A 20,409-nucleotide genomic window follows, 5' to 3' on the forward strand; every position below is an offset into this window, starting at 1 on the left:
TGCGTGCGTGCGTGCGTGCGTGCGTGCGTGCGTGCGTGTCTGTCTGTGTGTGTGTGTGTTTGTGTGTGTGTGTGTGTGTGTGTGTGTGTACTCTTGTGCTTGTGGCTGTGTGTGTGTACTCTTGTGCTTTTCTGTGTGTGTGTGTGTGTGTATTTGTGTGTGTGTACGCTTGTGTGTGCGTGTGCGTTGTTATTGTTGTTGTTGGTCATGTGTTAGCCTTTGGAACCACTCCTTGCTGTGCTCAGTTGTTGTAACCACGTTAGGACTACTTAACGAGCGAGCGAACGCATGATTCTACTGTAATTGCCTCCACACCTTTCCTGTGTCACCTGAGCGCACCAGCTGCACACCTGGCTTCTGACCAGTGGAGAGAGAAAAAATTATATAACTCAAGAGAATGACTGTCTGTGGAATGTCAAATAGCCACAATGCAAACAGCAGAGGAAAAAAGGTCAACAAAAGACAGCATGTCAACTTGGCAGTTTAAACACCCGCAGACCACAATGACATTTTTTAAGGTCCGGTGTGTAATATGGTATTCGTCATCCACGTTCATGTTGCCCATTCATGAGGGTATCCTTTTTCATTAATATTCTTACCAACCTTTACATTTTTAAGTTGCTGTGAAAAGGGGTCCAGCCTCCATGTTCATGCTTGACCTATCTTGCCTTGAGAGGGACACAGGCCTATGCCCCCCAAAAATCCTTTATTTTTCTTGTTGTAATAGGATAAACAGCTATGAGTATTGTTTAGCTGCAACACATTTGAAGAGCAGCAATGGAAAAGTTACAGATTGGATTTGAAATAGAGCTGGCAGCTGCCCTCCTTCTCGGTCCCTCTGCAGTTGTGGTGGGCTTTAAGCCCTCATCAGCTAAACATGTTGTTTGGCTTATCAAGCCACTTAAAGGCATGCTACTACGGGAGACGTGGGTAAGCGGCCGAGGGACGCCGTTAAGCCCTTTAAACTCTCATGCTGACTGGACAAAATCAACCAAAACATGGGATGATGCAAACTGGCCCTGTTGCCCCGCAATAAGTCAGATTTTCACAGGTTTCCCCGCTACCTCACATCTCCCCAAAACACCCCCCCGCCCCACCATGGCCCAAAGAAAGACTCTTCGAACAAAACCAGTATGATCTGGTAACTGTTTGATGGGATTGCTTGGTCAGTAAGCCACCAGTATAGTCTAACCCAATAAGGTACAACACCACAACCACCACCAAAGACCATGCTTCATAGCGGGATACTGGTCTCACCACACACACACACAGACACACAGACACACACACACACACACAAACAAGGCACCGTCTCCACCTCCGCAGAGATAATCTAATGAGCCCCAACACAGTCAGTCTGGTGCCGGTCTCAATGCCACACGTGAGCCACACAGCTCAGCTTAGCTTCTTAGCCGTGTACGCAGCAGGCTTGGCACTCTCATCGGCATGCCAACCAAGCATGGCATGGCAGGCTGTACTGCACTTGAACCCATGGCTGGGACATGAGGTTTACCTGGTGACATTGCAGCAATTGGACAGGGGATGGTGTGAGAGTAGCTTGAAGGAGGTCACGTGTTTGCCTTGTGCGTTTTGAATTTATCAGTGGTTAAAGCATACGTTTTGTAGGCCTACTTTTTGATTGTGATGCACTCTGAACTCTGAATTTCACAGAAGATGTGAAAAATGGCTGAAGCGATAAAGAATGGCACTTGTATGTGTGTTTGTGCCAACACAACTGTCTGCGCTTCTGCCATTGTGAGTGTCGGTGTCAAGTGTAGGCATATTGATGTAATATATTACAGGTATATGTGTGCATATGTGTCATAACATGTTGTTATGTCGTTGTACAGCCCCAAGGCCACTTTACCTTCTTGCCTGTGGAGCTTGTCTTGGACAGGCAGGAGCGGCCCAGGGACAGGTAGCCCCCGATCACCTCGATCTCGTCCACCGCGGGGTAGCGCTTCTTCAGCAGGGTACCCAGCTGGGCGTAGGGCGCCTGGCCGCCAGCCCCTGCCCCCGTGACAGGAGACCCTGCAGCAGAGTCCTGGGCCTCTGGCGAGGCGGGCTGGGGCTCCGGCTTGCGAATGGGCACCACCGTGATGGTGTTGGTGGTGCGTCTCTGCATCAGCGCTGTGGGCGTGGACACCTCCACGTCATCAATGTTGGTGATGGGCAGGCGGTCTGCGGCTGACAGTGTGGGCCTCTCCGCGGGCTCGGTCTTGGACTGCGTCGGTGCCACGGGCGAGGCGGAGGGCGCGGTGGCGGCATGAGCAGGGCTGCTGGGCACGGTGGGCTGACTGGACAAGGGGGGCACCTCCTTTTTGGCAGGTCGGGGTGCCCTCTCTCCCTCCAGCTTCTTGGAGACGGGTGGCGTGGGGGGCGGCACCACCCGAGGAGTGGTGGTTGGCACTGCAGCTGCTGCTGGAGGTGAAGGCAGGGACGGAGGAGAGACTGGCTCGGACACGGGCGGAGAGGGTTGCGGCGGCGTGATGACCAGGCCAGAGGGTGGCACAGTTTTGACCGGCGATGAGGAGGCGGCAGGGGAGGGAGAGGAGGCCGCAGAGCCCTGGAGCGCCCTCTTGGGCACCACCGTGAAGGAGTTGCGAGACTGGAGGCGCAGGTTGGCGAGGGCGCGTGCCTGGACGTCGCCGTCGGGCACCAGGGAGAGGTCGGGCTTGGGGGCGGCACGGATCTCGAAGGTGGGCGAGCCGGGCGGCTGGGGGCTGCCCACGCTGGGGAGGTAGGCACGCGCACTGGAGTGTCTCTCTGGAGAGCATGGCACCTTGGCAGGCTTGGACGAGCCGTCCGTGGCGTCCCATTCACGCTCGCGGATGGGCTTGGACGAGCCGACGCGCTCGGCCTCCTCTTTAGGGTTGATTTTGATGCGCCGACCACTACGGCTGGCCTCCAAGCTGCGGAAGACCGGAGACATGGGCTGTGGGGAGGCTGGTAGGCTCTCTCCATCGGCCCGTGGAGGCAGTGCTGTGTTGCTGGAAGACTGCGGAGGCTCTGGGACCTGTGTGGTGGTCGGCACTGGTGGCTTGACGTCTGAGGCGAGAACGGGTGACAGTGGCTGCAGGGGAGAGGCTCTTGTCTTTGGCACCAGATCTGGCTTTGGTGAACGCCAGGGTCTTGGCCTCGCGGAAGCGGAATCCAAGTCCAGGAGGTTCTCTGTGCTGCGTGACTTGGGTTGCAGTTTACCATAGTTACGGTCGAATTTCTGAAGCATACGACTTACTCGGCCATGGCCATCGGCGAGGTCGACCAGGTCCGAACCTGCGTGACCCACAGTGCTTAGATTCTCCTCGCTTCTGCTGAGCGCAGAATCATAAATAACCACCTCCTTTGCGCGTATCTCAGTTACTCCACTACTCCTCCTATCTAACAGATCGTTTAGAGAACTATAGCTACTTACGCCGTTGTGGTGGAGGTTAGATGCATGTTTTATGTCGCTGCCCTCTGGAAAGTAATCGGGATCCGATTCTATGATAATGATGTTTTCTGCGCGAATAGTCCGGATACCGGGCACGCCACCATACAATTCCAAAATGTGTTGCACTGGGCGCGAGGTATCCCGATCCAGTCGCCTCTTTCGCTCTTTCTCCAATTTGATAAAAGGGTTCTCCTGTAATGGACCTAGGCTCTCCTGTAACACTAGGCTCTCATGAGCCCCTGTGTCCTTATCCCTGCCTTCCGCTGATTTCGGCTCGTAAGATTCTATGGCCGTCCACAGATCTTTTGTTTTCACCGGTGAGAGGTCCGGGGATTTGGGGGTGCTACTGCCACCACGCTTGCTACCGAAAAGCTGGCTGGCAGGGGTGATGGTGTAGCTCCCGTTAGGATTAACAATGCTGGCATCGTCCTTATGTTTTGTTCCGTTATTTCCTGTTACCTCGCCATTAAGACGCGATGTAGCTGCGCTCGAAGAAGACTCGCCGCCACCTGCACCACCAGACCCACTGCCTTTTGCTTTCCTCCGCTCGAGGATCTCTCGTTTCCAGGCCGGCATCCCCGAGCTCTCCTGCCCGGATTCTTGGAGGAGCACACGAACGTCGCCGCCCGACATTGCGGGAGAAGAAGGGGTATCTCCAGGACCCGAGGTTTTGACGTTCCAGGGGGGGCTGGAACCAAATGCGCTTTCTGCTGCCTTTCGCTGTACCCGCAGCACCGTTACCATACACGCGCACACATCTTTCAGTCGCCTTCTGTATTCTCTGCTATGTCGCCCTATCTACGGACGCTACCCCGCCCTCTGCACCTGTAAGCCACCGACGTCACCCCTGAGTCGGAAGATCTGAGCCCCAGGAAGGCACCTCATTTGGTCACAGGCGTCTGAGAAACACCCCTCTCCGCATCTCATTCCACCCAGCCACAAAAGACACTCCCATTTTCTATTGTGACCAGCGAAGAAAGACATGCCAATCAAATTACCCAAGCTCAACCCTCTTTATATCAGTTAACTATTGCAGTACTGACTGAATGTCTTGGAATACTATTTTGGTCCTAGCCTTGTTGTTAGATGCCATGAATCACTCTGTTATGAAAAGCAAAAAGGTCTGAGACATTAAGGCATTTGTCTAATGTTAAGCCATGTAGGCATACTATTTATCAAAGAAAATTGGTTTATAGCTTGTGAAGAGAAAATATGTTGCCCATTTGAATCAGAAATGTAGGCTAGTGTAGGCTATAGAGCGCTCTGTGACATTTTACGCGCCGTGGCAATGGCCACATTAATATAGTAGCCTACAATATCAGACTGCTGAAATAGGATGCCCTTATTATTGGATTTGACCCGCCTGGCTATTTATTTGCATGAAAGGCAATCTATAGCGTGAGTGGCGTCATAATAATTCCTAATGAGATTACAGCATCAGTATAAATACATATTGCGTTTCCTGTCAGCAGCAGGAAGAGGGCTTACAGCTGCTGCCTGCTTCTTCATGAAAGATTTATGACGAAGTCGTTTCTCACGAGCTGTGAATTCAAATGAAGCACGTTATACAGGCTGTTTGCTAGAGGTAGTCGAGGAAGCAGTTTCTCTACACCCAGTCGTGGCTCGAATGAGGATGGAATTTGGATTTTTTAAAATTCAATGATGCAATGGGACTAGGGATTTATTATCGGTAGACATTCTTCCTTATTGCAGCAATACAAGTGTGTGTTATTGTAGAAAACTCATAAAGATGTTGTTCCACCCGCCTTTCCATTCCTGACCTAGCCTACGTAATGCACCACAACACATCATGACATGAACAACTTGGAGATAGACATCTCAATTTCTAGTCAGGAAGAGGGCGAGACTGGACGCCATAAGGTGCGCTCAGTTCAAAGTTCAACATCCATAAAAGCAGAACAGTCCAGCCAAGCTTCAACAACTTTCTGATGTTCTTAGAATAGACCTACTGTGGGCCTACATGTTGGAGTAAGACCTATTTAGGCCTACAAGAAATGCACTCAAAGCTCTTATTACAATATTGATATGGTAGTGTAGCCTACATAAAGCACTGTTAAATAAACTTCACATTCATATAATGCCCAACCACATTTGTAAACACTAGGAAGACATCTATTAAGATTAATCAATCTTCAAGTCTGAAGCTCGTGACGTTAATGTAAATGGCCTTTTCTTTAACTCAATTAACGACGCCACAGCGACATCATGTGGTTCAAAGAAAAAAAAGCAGCAGTCAAATACATCATGATAAAGAGGACATTTCGTTTAATAATTAAATTATAGGTCAGTCATCGCAATTCAATGATGCGTGTACACATCAGATGAATAAACAGTAATGCAAATGAAAAAAAATATAGAAATAGCACAAGCACTACATAAAACAAAGGCTTAAATGTCTCATTTATTTACAATTTATACAAACATTCAGGCAAGCACTTCATGAGAAGCACAATTAAATAACAAACCAACAAGAACAGCCCAGAAAAGACTTCTGAATCCCACTTGAGAGTACAACAAAAGGACAAAAAACAAGAAATGTTTAGAGCAAACCAATTGCACAATAAAAATACAATATCCAGCTCATACAGAGACACAACACATGCATACATCTGTCCCATTCTTAACTTAAAATACCTTTCGTGTCATCCATACCACTAAGCCCTACCTCTCACAGTCAACTCATACTCTCTGCCCATGAAAACCCAGGAGTCTGAGTGGACTGCGTGTCTTCAGGACGAGGCCTATAGCTCCACATGTGGTCGGGTTAATAGTAAGTAGTGCAGACAGGGCAAAGTGGGTAGAGGTGGGAGATAGCATGAGGGTCCTTCTCACTCCATGGGTGCATCCCAATATGTGACCTTGCCTCCTCCACTTGCCTCCTCCACTTGCTTCTCGTCATGATGACATCACTGACAACAGCATTATATTTCAATATCTTGCAAAAGCTCAATTGTAAAGTCTTTTTCTCATTTGCAATTGGGATGGTGAATGAAAAACAGTCCCTCAAAAGTTGTTGTGGTGAGGCTGACAGCTGGGAAACTTTATCGTTTTCTCCACGGAGGAGGGGCCAGGAGGTGGGACGAGGAGACAAGCGCAAGTGGAGGAGGCAAGGACACATATTGGGATGCACCCTATGGCTCTGAGAGCCGTCGTTATGCATTCCCTTGCGTTGCAATGCATTACCTGACTTCTCATCAGTACCTCAAAATGGAGTGTGCATGGGCAAAGGAGAGGAAGGTGGCCAAAGACAGTCGGACTCGTAACTCATAACTGGTTTTCTAGCTGGCAAAAGTGGGCGTCGGAAAATGGCGGCCCCCAAAAGCTGCCAGGGGGAAAGAGTGGCTGATTGGTGGCTGAGAAAACTGGCCGGGGGTAAGGGGTGGGGGTGTTGTCCCTGGCTGGCCCTTGCTGGTGCCTAGTAGTTGACACAGGTGATAGCGAGGGACTACAGTAGTAGAGAGCTAGTTGGTATATAGCCGTCTGGTGCGGAGCCTAGTTGACCCAGCAGGCATTAGCAGGGGGACCACCAGAGAGGTTGTTGGTGTCTAATCATCATACCAGAGAGGTCGTTGGTGTCTACTCGCCATGCCCAGTCAACCACTATAAGCTCGCATGGCAAGCGATGACGGGAGACTGCCACTGGGCTTGTTGATGTCTAGGGGGTTGTCTGGTCTGTGTCGATGCCTAGTTGCACTGTGTGTGATGGTGGGGGACTAGTAGAGAGCTCATTGGTGTCTAGCTGTCCGGCCCGGACGGTGCTGCCTAGCCTAGTTGACACAGCAGGCTAGGAGAGGGGGGCTTGTTGGTGTATAGTTCTGTTGTCAGGGGTTGTCCTGTGCTAGGCCCAGGCCAGCCGGCAACTAGCCTAGATGCACAGTGGGTGATGGGGCATTATCAGAAAGCTTGTTGGTGTCCAGTTGACATGGGCCCATGTCCTGGTGCCTAGTTGATGTGGCAGGTGAATGGGTGGGGCAAGGGCGTTTAGGGGGCTCGTTGATGTCTTATTATCAGGGGTTGACCAAATGGTGTCTAGTCAACACAACATGTGATGGTGCGGGGCTACTAGAAAGCTCGTCAGCGCCTAGTTGACGCAGCAGGGACTGCCACAGGGTTTGTTGGTGTGTAGTTGTCAGGGGGTTGTTCTTTGTTGGGCCTGGTCGGCGCCTGGTGCAAAATGTAGTTAATGCAGAGAGTGATGGCGGACAAAGGGGGGGGGGGGTGCTATTAGAGTCAGCATGAGTTGTTGTCCCTTGCTGGCCCGGCCTGGTCAGTCGGCGACCTACCGGTTGACATGTCAAGCAATGGCGGGCGGGAGAGTGTTAAGAGAGCTGGTTGCTGCCTCGTCAGCGCCCCCTGGTGTCTAGTTGACGCGGCAGGCGCGGATCATGAGCAGCTGCAGCAGGATGAAGACGGGCGAGACGATGAGGCCGAACCAGAGCTCGCGCGCCTGCTCCTGGCCCTCCAGCTTCTGGCACAGCAGCACCTCGCACACCAGCTTCAAGCTGAGCACCGTCAGCACCCACAGCAGGCGCAGCACGGCCAGACGCCGGTCGCCCTCCTGGTACAGCCGGATGGAGACGATGGTGGTGAAGTAGGTGCTCAGGCCGTCGGCGGCGAACAGCGGCACAAAGACCAGCCACCAGCTCAGCGCCACCAGCACGTCCACGCGCAGGGCCACCAGCACACTGAAGACCAGCAGCGCGCCCAGGTGAAGGAAGAGCTCGAAGGTGGCGAAGCCCAGCCATTGGACCAGCTCTCGCAGGGAGAAGAGCATGGCGGCGAGGGGTCAGGGTGGAGGTGTCAAACTGGAGCTCGTTGCCAGTGCTGCCACTGGACTTCAGTGGTGAGGGGGCGTCAGTGTGCAGACTGGAGGGGTGGTCGGTCCGTCGCGGTCTTGGTTGTTGTGGACTCTGTGACCATCACTCAGTGGGTGTGGTGCTGAGAGGTGCTAGCTACCACAAGTGGAATCATGACTTCCCAGAGGGCCTGTCTTCCTCTGTGGTGTTGATGTCTCGGTTAGGCAACCGAGACGACCAACAACGGTTTTCAGCCCCCGGCTGAAATGAGAAGAAAACATTCAAATTTTAGAATGACAGAATTCACACACTGCACAAAAATGTTTGATGCTTGCTGTGCTTGCGCCCTCTGTTTTAGCACTGGGCCTACTTTAACATTCCTACGCCGTAACCACCTTCAACCTCTTTTACGTAAATCCATCCAAGCCCCGTGGAAACGCATAATGACATTACACATGTAAATCAAAGGATTGAAGTCCTTTAGAATGTTAAATGGCAGATGATCATAGGTTAGCACATGTCACGCATTAACATCTCCAAGACGCCAAACCGACACGGACAAAAGTTCAAACCATTAATGCCATGTCAAATGTGTTTTGTAACTCCTCACCATATTCTACCTTGTGAGGATGTGTGTCTTTATCTGTCAGAAGCTAACATCTTTTGACTGAATTGATGAAGCCTACAAATGAAAGCTTACGTCAAATAACTACACGACTAGCTAACCAGTTAGCAAGACACTTCAGTCAGAATGTAACGAAACAGACGTGTAATTTGGCATTACCAAATCGGTTTGGGGGCGATATAAGATTAACACAACTCTCAATATGAATCCAAAACTGACACAATAGTACTGCGATCGATGAAAAACAACGTATTTTGGCAGTAGCTAGCCTCATATCATATTTACCTTCTGTCAGTCACCAGTCGCTACCAGAATCACTTACCGCGAGACAAAAGCAAACGAGATTCAGATTTCTACGGTGGCCGCGATGAAAAGCCATGCTGTTCAAGTGTTCATTCGAAACACTTGAACTCAAGGGTAGCACCAGGGGAAAGGGGACAGACTTACGCCGAGGGTAAGATTGTTGCACATCTTCATTGAACAGAACTCAATCGTAGCTGTTGTCTTGTCTACTTGTAACAAACATCGTCCGACCGTGACATTGTCAGGGCTTATTCATGATTCTGCTATCAAGTTAATTCAAGAGCCTGAGCGTTACCTGTGATTAGCCAAGAGATCAAATTCTTCGCCAGATGACTTCTCTGACGTTAGCAGACTTGCTAACTGTAACTTGCAACTGGATAACTTTGTAACTAAGTTGTAACCTATTTGTAATGCCATGCTTGTAACAAACTTGCCTAACTGCACACCCACGATCAGTTTTTTGTGCAAGCGAAACAGTGCAGTCTTGCATGAAGTGGTACTATTGTCAGCATTATTATATCAGTTATGTGACGCTGTTGAGTCTGAGAGTATGTTTTATTAATTAAGCATACCTTTTGCAAACCCATGTTTGTTTTGTTTTCCTGTCTTTCATTCTGTTTGCGAAGGTCACTAGAAGCTGTCTCTAATTGTATTGGTCGAAACACGAGGCGGCAACATTTTGTTGATTTTTACGCATGCTTGCTTTCATTCAGAGACAGGATTTCTGACCAGACAGAGCTCATGTTGTCAGAGCAATTTCCCAACTTGCTTTTGATAAGGGGGTTGTATTATTAACGGTCCGGAGCTGCACTTCTCATGGAGTATCAAAACACGTCAAACCATCAGAACTTTTAAAGCAGAAATCTCACTATTTAAGACAAACACGGAACTCTCAGGTTTTTAAAAAGGTGTGTGCGGTTTTTTAAATATCAGGAATGAGGAACTGGGGAGAGAACATCCGCACAGGAGATAATAGCCATTGTCTTGTCATTTTTCTTGTCCTGTCAACAGGACAATGATGCAGCAGCCAGCAGATTCTCTCCTCCACAGTGGATACTTCCATCCCACGCTCAGATACTGGCAAACATGTGCCGCGGACCTCAGACCAGACAACCTCATCTACCCCATCTTTATCACGTAGGTTTATTCCTCTCTTCATAAACGTAGGGGCTTAGTACTATAATGACTTCAGCAACATATAGCTGTATGCAGAGACGCTGCCAGTTTTTGCTGGGCCTGGACAAAGTAAACGGAAAGGTCACCCATCAAATCATATGATGTAATAAGGACCTCATTCTGGGTCCGCATTCTCTCTGAGCCCTGGACAACTGACCCATTTGTCCCCCAGTCAGCTTCATTGGATTTACATTATGATGTATGTCTGAACTGTTAGAGGATTATATTGTTTGTGGTTATTTCACTTGAATGTGTTGATTTGCCCACCCACAGAGACAGTCCTGATGCAGTAGAACCCATCGGCAGTCTGCCTGGGCAGGCCAGGTGAGTTTCATTACACTGTCAACTTTACCCAACATGCTGTTTGTTTCACCATAACTCTGGGGAATAGGTACTGTGTCCAATTACCAGCAGACCTTTTTTGCAACAATGGTGGGAACAACATGAGTCTAGGGATGCACTGCCACTGGCTGTAGTTCATTGATAACTGTGGAAGGCCAGGGTGGACCCAGTGTTGCCCTCTCACTGCTGATAAGGAAAGGGGAGCCGTTATTTCTTTGTCCTTCATCTGATGTGCACAAGATGTTGTCCCACTGACGACTGACGTGTATGAATTTGTTTTATTGGATGGATGGATGGATGGAGTGTTGATGGAATTTGTTAGCATGCAATAGTTTTTTTTTTTTTATTTCACGTAATGGATGAATTTTGATATTGGGTTTCAGTCAGGGACATCAATGTAATATTTCTTACCAGGACTTAACCCAGGGTAGATTCATCAGCTTACTTTAATAATGCTCAGTGTATCTCAACATTTACACCTTGTCAAGATGAGCAGCCATGATTTTCCTGTCCTGAACCTCTAGAAAGCCATCATGAAGTGCAAAGTCATGGACTGACAAATGCATTTATAAGCATTTTATTGAGAACACTGTGTCCTCATTGGCCGTGCTTTTCCCCGCTCTGTCCAGATATGGCGTGAACAAAGTTGAAGAAATGCTGCGCCCTCTGGTGGAGAAAGGTCTGAAGTGCGTGCTCATTTTCGGTGTGCCTGCTAAAATAGACAAGGTGCAGTGTCCCATTGTGGGCCCATTCACAAGTGCTGTATTTTTTACTGAACTTAATTACTTACTTGTTTTGGCCATTGCTAACTGAGTAAGCGTTTTGTTCTGCCCAGGATGAGCGTGGTTCGGGGGCAGACACAGATGACACTCCTGCAGTCTTGGCGGTGAAGAAACTGAGGACAGCCTTCCCTGACCTGGTGCTGGCCTGTGATGTCTGCCTCTGTCCTTACACCTCACATGGACACTGTGGTCAGTAGCCACACACACACACACACACACACACACACACACAAATGGACACTTCCACTTCTGTTATGTTAAAACACACACACACACACACACACACACACACACACACACACACACACACACACACACACACACACACACACACACACAAATGGACACTTCCACTTCTGTTATGTTAAAACACACACACACACACACACACACACACACACACACACACACACACACACACACACACACAAATGGACACTTCCACTTCTGTTATGTTAAAACATACACACACACACACACACACTAATTGACACTTCCACTGCTGTTAAATGTGTGATGTGAACACTTAACCCGGCACTGAGATAAAATAGTTTGCTTTGGTGGGAATAAAAAAAACTCAGCTGTTAAACCAAAATCATGCATGATCTTTCTCCTGTTTAGTGTATTGTTGTGTTGGAATTTGTTCACAAAAGGACTTGTTTTCTCACGAGTGCATAATCAGAATGTCATAAAGAGTGCATTGATTTTAGTTTAACACGTCCCCTTCTGTCTCTGGTTTACTCCATATCATGACCCTCTCATTAAGATCAGCAGGATAGGCCAGGATTAACATCATTATTATTACTACTACGGTACTAGTTATGGTGGAATGCCAGTAATGTAAAGCTGTAAACGGGTTGAATGGGACGATTCAGGAGCAGCAGCTAGTCCTCCTCATCCATGCTGATTAAGGCCGTGGGGCTGATTTGCTTGGCTGATTTTCTGTAATGTATTCACACAGTGGTTCCCTAACTTTTTCTACTGGGACCCCCTTTCGAACTTCAGAATATTTTTGAACATTGCTACATTTCTTAAACATCGAAGCGATTACTATTACTAACCAATTTATGGGATGGTTATGTTATGAAATGGGTGAGTGGTTAGGGCGTCAGACTTGCATCCCAGAGGTTGCCGGTTCGACTCCCGACCCGCCAGGTTGGTGGGGGGAGTAATCAACCAGTGCTCTCCCCCATCCTCCTCCATGACTGAGGTACCCTGAGCATGGTACCGTCCCACCGCACTGCTCCCCATGGGGCGCCACTGAGGGCTGCCCCCTTGCACGGGTGAGGCATAAATGCAATTTCGTTGTGTGCAGTGTGCAGTGTTCACTTGTGTGCTGTGGAGGGCTGTGACACAATGACAATGGGAGTTGGAGTTTCCCAATGGGCTTTCACTTGAAAGCATGTACTCAAGGCTTTATGTAAATAATCCCTTCTCTCTGGGACCCCCCTGCAGTACCTCTGCGGCCCCCCGTTTTTGAAGCACGGCATTAGCTCAATAATAAAGACTTTTTAGACTGGCTGGACCGGGGATCTGTTTCATTCTGTTTTGGTACACTTTGTACCTTCCAACAGCACCAGTTGATTTGAAGGGACGTTAGCAGTGCTCTCCCCACTCTGTTGACCTGACTGAATGGTCGTATCCTTTTGCCTCCTTGTCTCCATGGCCTCTTAAGAGTTTCCTCTTTCTCTTGTGCGGTAGGAATCCTGAGGGAAGACGGCACTCTGGACAATGCGGCCAGCTGTGCCCGCCTGGCTGAGGTGGCACTCGCCTACGCCAAAGCTGGTAAATGCCCACATGCACACATGCCCTGGCCTATGCCAAAGTTGACACACATGCACGCCTTACGTAATCAGGTTTATTTCTAAAGTGCTTTCATACACAAAAGTAGTTGAGTGTGCTTAAATGAAATAAAAGGAGCATGCACACGCACACGCGCACGCACACACACACACACACACAAACAACTCTGGCCTGTGCCAAAGCGCGCAGGTGGCTACGTGGACCTGAGAGGTCAATTGGTTCTCACTATCCTAAGACTTGTGGTTTTGCAAATAACTTCCTCTTTTCAACCCACTTTACCACTCGTTTCCCGGTTTTGCAACCTCTGTATGTCTTTCTTCCCTTTCCTTTTAAAGGGTACCTTACCATGCATGTCTTCTCCTTCACCACAGTGCCATATTGTATGGCTATGGTGCTCTCTCTCTCTCTCTCTCTGTCTCTCTCTCTCTCTCTCTCTCTCTCTCTCTCTCTCTCTCTCTCTCTCTCTCTCTCTCTCTCTCTGTCTCTCTCTCCCCCTTCTTTCACCAATACACACACACACACTTTTCATTTTTTATCGTCTGAGGAGAAAAAAACTTTTTAGAATTGCACTATTTTATAACCCTATAATGACAAATGAGAAATGTTGAATCTTGAATCTTGTCCCCCTCTGCCTGCCTGTGTGTCCTCTGTCTACAGGGTGCCATATTATTGCCCCCTCTGACATGATGGACGGACGAATCGCTGCCATCAAGCAGACCCTCATTTCTCACAACATGGGCAACAAGGTCGTTATGACTCAGATTCTCTCTCACAGTGCAGCAGTTTTTGCTGTCTTCTTTGCTTTTATACACATAAGCAAAATTGTACCTGATATCCGCCAGTTATTTTCAAGTCCTATACCTATAAAGATCTGCTGTCTCTCTAATTCTAACAGGTATCAGTGCTGAGCTATAGTGCCAAGTTTGCTTCCTGCTACTACGGGCCCTTCAGGTAATAAAAACAATCACAATAATAATACACCCGTCTCCAAAAGAGTTGTCGCCTATCCATCTGTTTGGAATAACAGCTAATAACCTGACTTTCAATTAATCACTTGGCTTCAGAAGTCACTCATATGAAAGCTACAACCCTCCCGAATGAAAATGTATGTACAAAAATAAATGTCATGCACCAGAGAAAGATTGACCCTTTATTGAACACAGACAGGGCAGATTTTCACAAGACAAAAGTTTTGTCGCCTATCGAACATAATGTGAAAATGAGCAGATAAGTCACTTCAAAACACTTCAAATACGCAGATCGGGTGTCATACTTAATCACTGATTCACTCACACCTCTCCAGAAAATCAACTTTGGCCTTAGGTGTATGTTTAGGGTCATTGTAATCATGGAAAGCAACACAATGAAAATCAATGGAGTTCAATGAGAGATGGTGACATATTTGCTATTAGTAGAGCAATACATTTTTAACTTCATGATGTAATCAATGATAAAAGCCCTCAAACACCAGCAGCATGCATGCAGCTCCACATAAGAGCTGTATCCCTCCCATGTTTGACTTTAGGCACCATGTATTTTTCCAAATGCTTCACCTTTAACACCAAAGAAGTCTCTCCCACTGTCCTGTCTCAAAAAAGCCAGCCAAGAGTATGTCAGGCCTAATTCTGACAAAAATGAAGGCTAATGGGACTCATACTCTGAAGTAAAGATCCCAAGATCAACCATTTTAGAACTGATAGCATCAAAACTGTATGGTGTTGGAGATGAAGAATATGAAAAAAGAGAAATGGTGCATAAAGTGAAACATGGTACGGATACAGCTCTTATGAGGAGCTGCATGCATGCTGCAGGTGTTTGAGGGCTTTTATCATTGATTAAATCATGAAGTTAAACATGTATTGCTCTACGAATAGCGAATATGTCACCATCTCTCATTGATCTTCATTGTTTTTCATTGTGTTGCTTTCCATGATTATAATGACCCTAAACATACACCTAAGGCCAAAGTTGATTTTCTGGAGAGGTGAGAGTGATTCAGTGATTAAGTATGACACCCGATCTGCGTATTTGAAGTGTTTTGAAGTGCCTTATCTGCTCATTTTCACATTATGTTCGATAGGCGACAAAACTTTTGTCTTGTGAAAATCTGCCCTGTCTGTGTTCAATAAAGGGTCAATCTTTCTTTGGTGCATCAAATGTATTTTTTTACATACATTTTCATTCGGTAGGGTTGTAGCTTTCATATGAGTGACTTCTGAAGCCAAGTGATTAATTAAAAGTCAGGTTATTAGCTGTTATTCCAAACAGATGGATAGGCGACAACTCTTTTGGAGACGGGTGTATAATCTAGGATCATCATCATCATGATCATGAAAATCATAAACTTAATTGGTGTACCAGAATTTATACAATATGTAGTTGAAAGAGCAGCAGTAATCATTGTTTCCTTTTAAACCTCTCATGTATTCTTTCTATTATATTACTTTTGTTGAAATGTTCATTTCTAATGGACAGTATCTACTACTTACACCTTCTGTTGCTTCTGCTTTCATATTTGGAAAGTACATTGTACTTTACTTAGTGTATGAAATTACCTGCACAAGGAAACTTGTCTTGCTTCCTTGTTTGCACACACCAAGCAGACTTTATCTTTGAAATCGGCAATAGCCATTGCAGTAGTCCAATAGGTCAGTGAACCTGAAGGTGTGTGTGTTTGTGATGATATAGGTTGTGTGTTTAAACTGTGCCCTCAGAGACGCAGCCCAGTCCAAGCCAGCGTTTGGAGACCGCCGCTGCTACCAGCTGCCCCCTGGTGCCAGAGGCCTGGCATTGCGAGCATGTGTGAGCATCACTTTCCTTTTCATACCTACGGCAGAGAATCGTGTATGAGAGGGAGATAAAGCAGGCGGGTTCTTTTCCGGTATCCACTTTATGTTGGGTGAACACCCCTTTAGGAGACCTTCGATTACGAGACCTTCGGAGTCTTGAGGTTGAGAATAAATGGAGTCCCCTTAGCGCTGTAGATGGCGGTAGCGCACGTCTTGTGTAAATACCACGGAAAGAGAAGAAGAAGGAGGGACAACGGCCAGTTAGGAGACCGAATTTTGAGCACACACTTTTGCATTGAGTGGGCGTGTTTCGATTCCTCTATTATATATCCAACCTCTTTGCCTACGGTACTCTATTGAGGGTGGTGTATGGATGAATACTAGGGCTGTAACGATACACTCAACTCAAGATTCGGTTCGTATCACGATTTTTGACCTACGGTTCGATACACCCCACGATACACCCCACGATTTCACATTTGCCAATGTTATAAAATAAGATTATGAATAAAACTATGACAAGTTGTAGGTAGAATAGGTTACAAGAGGCTGCACACAATTTTAAAAAGTTTAAATTTAATAATGATGATGATTCGAAGCACCATCACTTCATATCATGTGATAGTTTTCTGGACTGATGGGTGTCAAAACTTTGAAAGGGTGTATCACGATACTGCTTCCTTGTATCACGATACAGTATCGTGAGTCTTTGTATCACGATTTTTCGGTTTGATACAATATCATTACAGCCCTAATGAATACAGTAGTATGTATCATTAGGTGTATGGGTGCATGTATCAATAGGAATGGCATAAACAGCAATTAAATAGCTAAAGTAATCCAGCAGTCCTACACTTTCACAGTACACACAGTATATGTGCATGTTATGCAGTAGCTGAAGGACAAAGATGTGATGCTGTAGGCCTATGTAAAACCCCACCATGCATTTTGACATAATGTATAGCAATGATCTATGTAAAATTTAAGTCAACTTTCAATGTATTCACATCACCAATTGAGTTCAGCCAAGATTTTTGAAAAATGTGCATAAATGAATTTCAAGGAATACTGCTACATAAAACGGAACTTTTGAAATGGTTGTGTTTGTCGTAGTCGTCAGGAATGTTGCTGACTGAAATAATCACTGGGTCTTCTTCCTTTTAGGATCGTGACGTGAGGGAGGGGGCAGACATGCTGATGGTGAAGCCGGGCATGCCCTACCTGGACATGGTGAGGGAGGTGAAGAACAAGGTCAGTAGAAATGGACTCCTGTATTCTGCTTACCTTTGCGGTTTTGATGAGTGGAGGTGCAAAACACACACCAGAAACAGAGGTGCTGGCAACTAGTAAAACACTTGCAGGAGGAGAGAAGTGCCGCACACTCTCGAGTTAAATCAACAAGTTTTTAATGTGACAAACGTTTCGGCCTCTCGGCCTTCCTCAGGTCACGTGTCTCCCTTTGCGGTTTCCCATGGATTTTTAAAAAGCATTAAATAAACCTAATAGTAATTACCCTAAATGGTATCACAATGTCTCAAGTGCGTATTTCTAGCATAGTAATGGTGAATTGGTGAAGAATGAACTTAATGAAAATCTAGTGCTCAATGATGTCCATGCAGTGATTTTGGCCACCAGTTGTGAATCGCTCATCCCTAATTGGGGCGTACTACCTTCAATGTTTTACACATTGAAATGTCAGTGCCCCACAATTTTGTCCTATTTGAAGGGGGTTATGGGGTACTAAGGTGGAGGTGTGGGTGGCAGTTTGGTACCCATAGTTTGAATGACGTTGGGTATTGTAATAAGCTAAGGTTAAAAGGTAGCTTCCCTGTCTATGGATGGCTAATTCTCTCTAACGGTATTCCCCAGTACCCTCTCTAATATTAACTGCAAGAGACAGTGACTGCCATGTGCTGTGTGTGTTCCGTCTGCAGCACCCCACCCATCCCCTGGCGGTGTACAACGTGTCGGGGGAGTTTGCCATGCTGTGGCACGGTGCCCAGGCTGGAGCCTTCGACCTCAAAGCTGCAGTGATGGAAGCCATGACGGCCTTCAGGCGCGCGGGTACGAATCGCTCTCTAAGCCCTAGATGCTCTCTCCTCACTCTCTACGCTTGTGACTGTCTGTGTTCTCTGTAATGTACTTTTTATTACCCTCTCGCTCTCTTTGCCCTCTCTGCTGTCTCTCTGCTCTCTTCTCACTGTTGTTTAATTTCCTTCCTTAAGGGGGCGCTGTGGCAAAGCGCGCTAAGCCACCCACATTTGGGCTTGCATGCCCACGGGACTAATTAATTTCCTTCCTTAATTTGGTATCTTTACTCCATTACTCTGTTACTCTATCTGCTGTAAAAACAAAGAAATGGCTGTAGCAGGTCATTCTTAGCCTCGCGCACCATCCTACGTACTTCCGCCAAGAGACTTGACTCTGCACTACGTCTGGTACCTGTTTTCTGTGGAGCGATGTTGAGCGGCAGGATTTGGCCGGTGTTCTGACAAATGGTCCTACGTTGTAATTTTATTCAGAACTTACGCCGAAACGTTGGTCTTATTAAATGTAACTGCATGAAGTTCTGAGTGTGCGACGACCATTCTTTTTCAAGTTGAGTCTAATTGTCTGCCGTACGCACCTCAAACGGTGTGCGTTTACTGAAACCCAAAGAAATACATGTTTGTTCAACAACTTATCCAGATTTTTCCAAAAATGTCCTTCCTGCAATCGCATCAGATCAAACAACCTCCAGACCATGAATATGAAATAAAATGGTAGTATTATGGGATGGGCAGGACCAGGCTAGGTCATTCTGCCCTTGGTCATTGAATTGTCTGCTTGTAAAAGTTGCACTGTGTAAGATTTGTAGTTGTTTATTTCCAGAATACATGCTACCCATTCACTAGTGTTACCTTTTTCATTAATACTTGCCGCCACCATCAAATTCTAAGTATTCATTCTGACATTTTTAGCTGCAAAAATTACTATACTTGGTCCATATTAGAAAATAATTATAATATTACTTAGCAAACTTTCATGAAAAGATCAAATTTGGCAATAGGCAACCCCGTTTCAATGAGCAGCATAGTTGCAGTACCTTTTTTGACCATTTCCTGCACAGTGCACCTTTAACAAAATAACATTATTTTGTGCATTACAGAGAAAACAAATATTTCTAATCACATACGATATGTCTGGCAAATGTGTCACGTTTCTTGTTGACTTGGAAAAACTCCTCACTGATTGGTTGTTTTGTGTCCCCAGGTGCTGACATAATCATCACCTACTACGCTCCTCAGCTGCTCACCTGGTTGACGGAGTAGATGCCAATCGGACCAAAGCTTACAGTACACATCAGTCAAGCCATGCTATTAACCTAACTGACAAAACAGGTCTAAAAACACAACTGACAGTGTCTCAAGCACGCAATCCTCTCTCAGATATGACTCTGGTGTTAGTCAGGTACTCATTCATGCCATGTTTTTTTTCCAAACTTGGTGTAATCTTTTTCAAAGTTGTCATGAAATTGTGTTGTATATACTACGTTAGGGGTGGTGGGTTGACTTTTTAAAAGTTCTCAAAGACGGACAAGTAAGAGTGTGTCAGACACAGATGGAATGTATTGTTTGTACACCCCAGACCACCTGTCTTCTCTTCACCCAGATGGACCATACGATGGCCAGATGTTATTTAATGTTATTTGGGTCATTTTTAGAGTCTATGATTGTATATGTTTCTTTTGAAGCTTTATCAGTCACTTATTGCTTTGCTGTTGCGAACCCCACTGAGTGCATTAGATTCTAACATCATTTCCATGAGCACTTAGGTTAAAATATTGTCATTTCCCTTTGCATCTGGCTTTCTTTTAGATGTGGGTTTGTTCACAGGATAACTACTCCTCACCAGATGAATTTTGTGACCTGTATTTTTCATACCTCACACTGGCACTACACAAACCAGAAACGGGCTATATTTAAGGAAACAAACACAATGTGACTGAATACAATAAAATAAATGCTGTGGCAACAAAGTTGAATTTGTTTTCAAAGTTATTTTATTTCTACATATCACCTCAGACCTGTTTGGGACATCAGGCATGCCCACCTCCAAAGCATTGGAGTTTATAGACACGCCATCATTGTTAAACAGTGCAGAGGGATGCCAGGCAGGGTGGTATGGTATGGTGCCACCTCCATTAGAAGGTCAGAGATGGCCCTTTAAGAAAGGGTGCCAGCTTCACCTGAGGAAGGGGGGCATGCTGTAACTGCACCTGACACGCAGGACACATGCTGACCTGTGGGACAAAGTCGTTTTAATCATTATTACTACTGCAATTGTAGGCTATTCATTT

General features: G+C 46.5%; 3 protein-coding genes across 3 annotated transcripts in view; 1 reads left to right on the top strand and 2 right to left on the bottom strand.

Moving 5' to 3' along the window:
* The window catches only part of tprn (taperin), a 52,052-nt gene extending 47,785 nt beyond the window's left edge, over positions 1 to 4,267 (bottom strand). The window contains exon 1 of the mRNA XM_063211224.1: positions 1,868 to 4,267. Coding sequence (XP_063067294.1) covers positions 1,868 to 4,177 — 2,310 coding nt within the window. The 5' untranslated portion in view covers positions 4,178 to 4,267. The remainder of the gene's footprint in view (positions 1 to 1,867) is intronic.
* A 1,570-nt stretch (positions 4,268 to 5,837) lies between these two features.
* tmem203 (transmembrane protein 203) lies at positions 5,838 to 9,184 on the bottom strand. Its single transcript, XM_063210071.1, has 2 exons — positions 9,161 to 9,184; positions 5,838 to 8,511 (listed from the first exon to the last, which is right to left on the bottom strand). The coding sequence occupies exon 2, from the start codon at positions 8,226 to 8,228 to the stop codon at positions 7,815 to 7,817; it is 414 nt and encodes a 137-aa protein (XP_063066141.1). The 5' UTR covers positions 8,229 to 8,511; positions 9,161 to 9,184; the 3' UTR covers positions 5,838 to 7,814.
* A 53-nt stretch (positions 9,185 to 9,237) lies between these two features.
* On the top strand, positions 9,238 to 20,086 carry alad (aminolevulinate dehydratase). The gene is made up of 12 exons (XM_063210070.1): positions 9,238 to 9,329; positions 10,190 to 10,315; positions 10,628 to 10,678; positions 11,326 to 11,422; positions 11,532 to 11,667; positions 13,180 to 13,263; positions 13,939 to 14,027; positions 14,177 to 14,232; positions 15,996 to 16,083; positions 17,235 to 17,321; positions 18,005 to 18,134; positions 19,323 to 20,086. Exons 1-12 carry the CDS (start codon positions 9,253 to 9,255, stop codon positions 19,379 to 19,381), a joined length of 1,080 nt encoding a protein of 359 aa, XP_063066140.1. The 5' UTR covers positions 9,238 to 9,252; the 3' UTR covers positions 19,382 to 20,086.
* The last annotated feature ends 323 nt before the right edge of the window (positions 20,087 to 20,409 follow it).

The sequence above is a fragment of the Engraulis encrasicolus genome, chromosome 11, assembly GCF_034702125.1.
Source record: "Engraulis encrasicolus isolate BLACKSEA-1 chromosome 11, IST_EnEncr_1.0, whole genome shotgun sequence".
In the NCBI taxonomy this organism is placed as follows: Eukaryota; Metazoa; Chordata; class Actinopteri; order Clupeiformes; family Engraulidae; genus Engraulis; species Engraulis encrasicolus.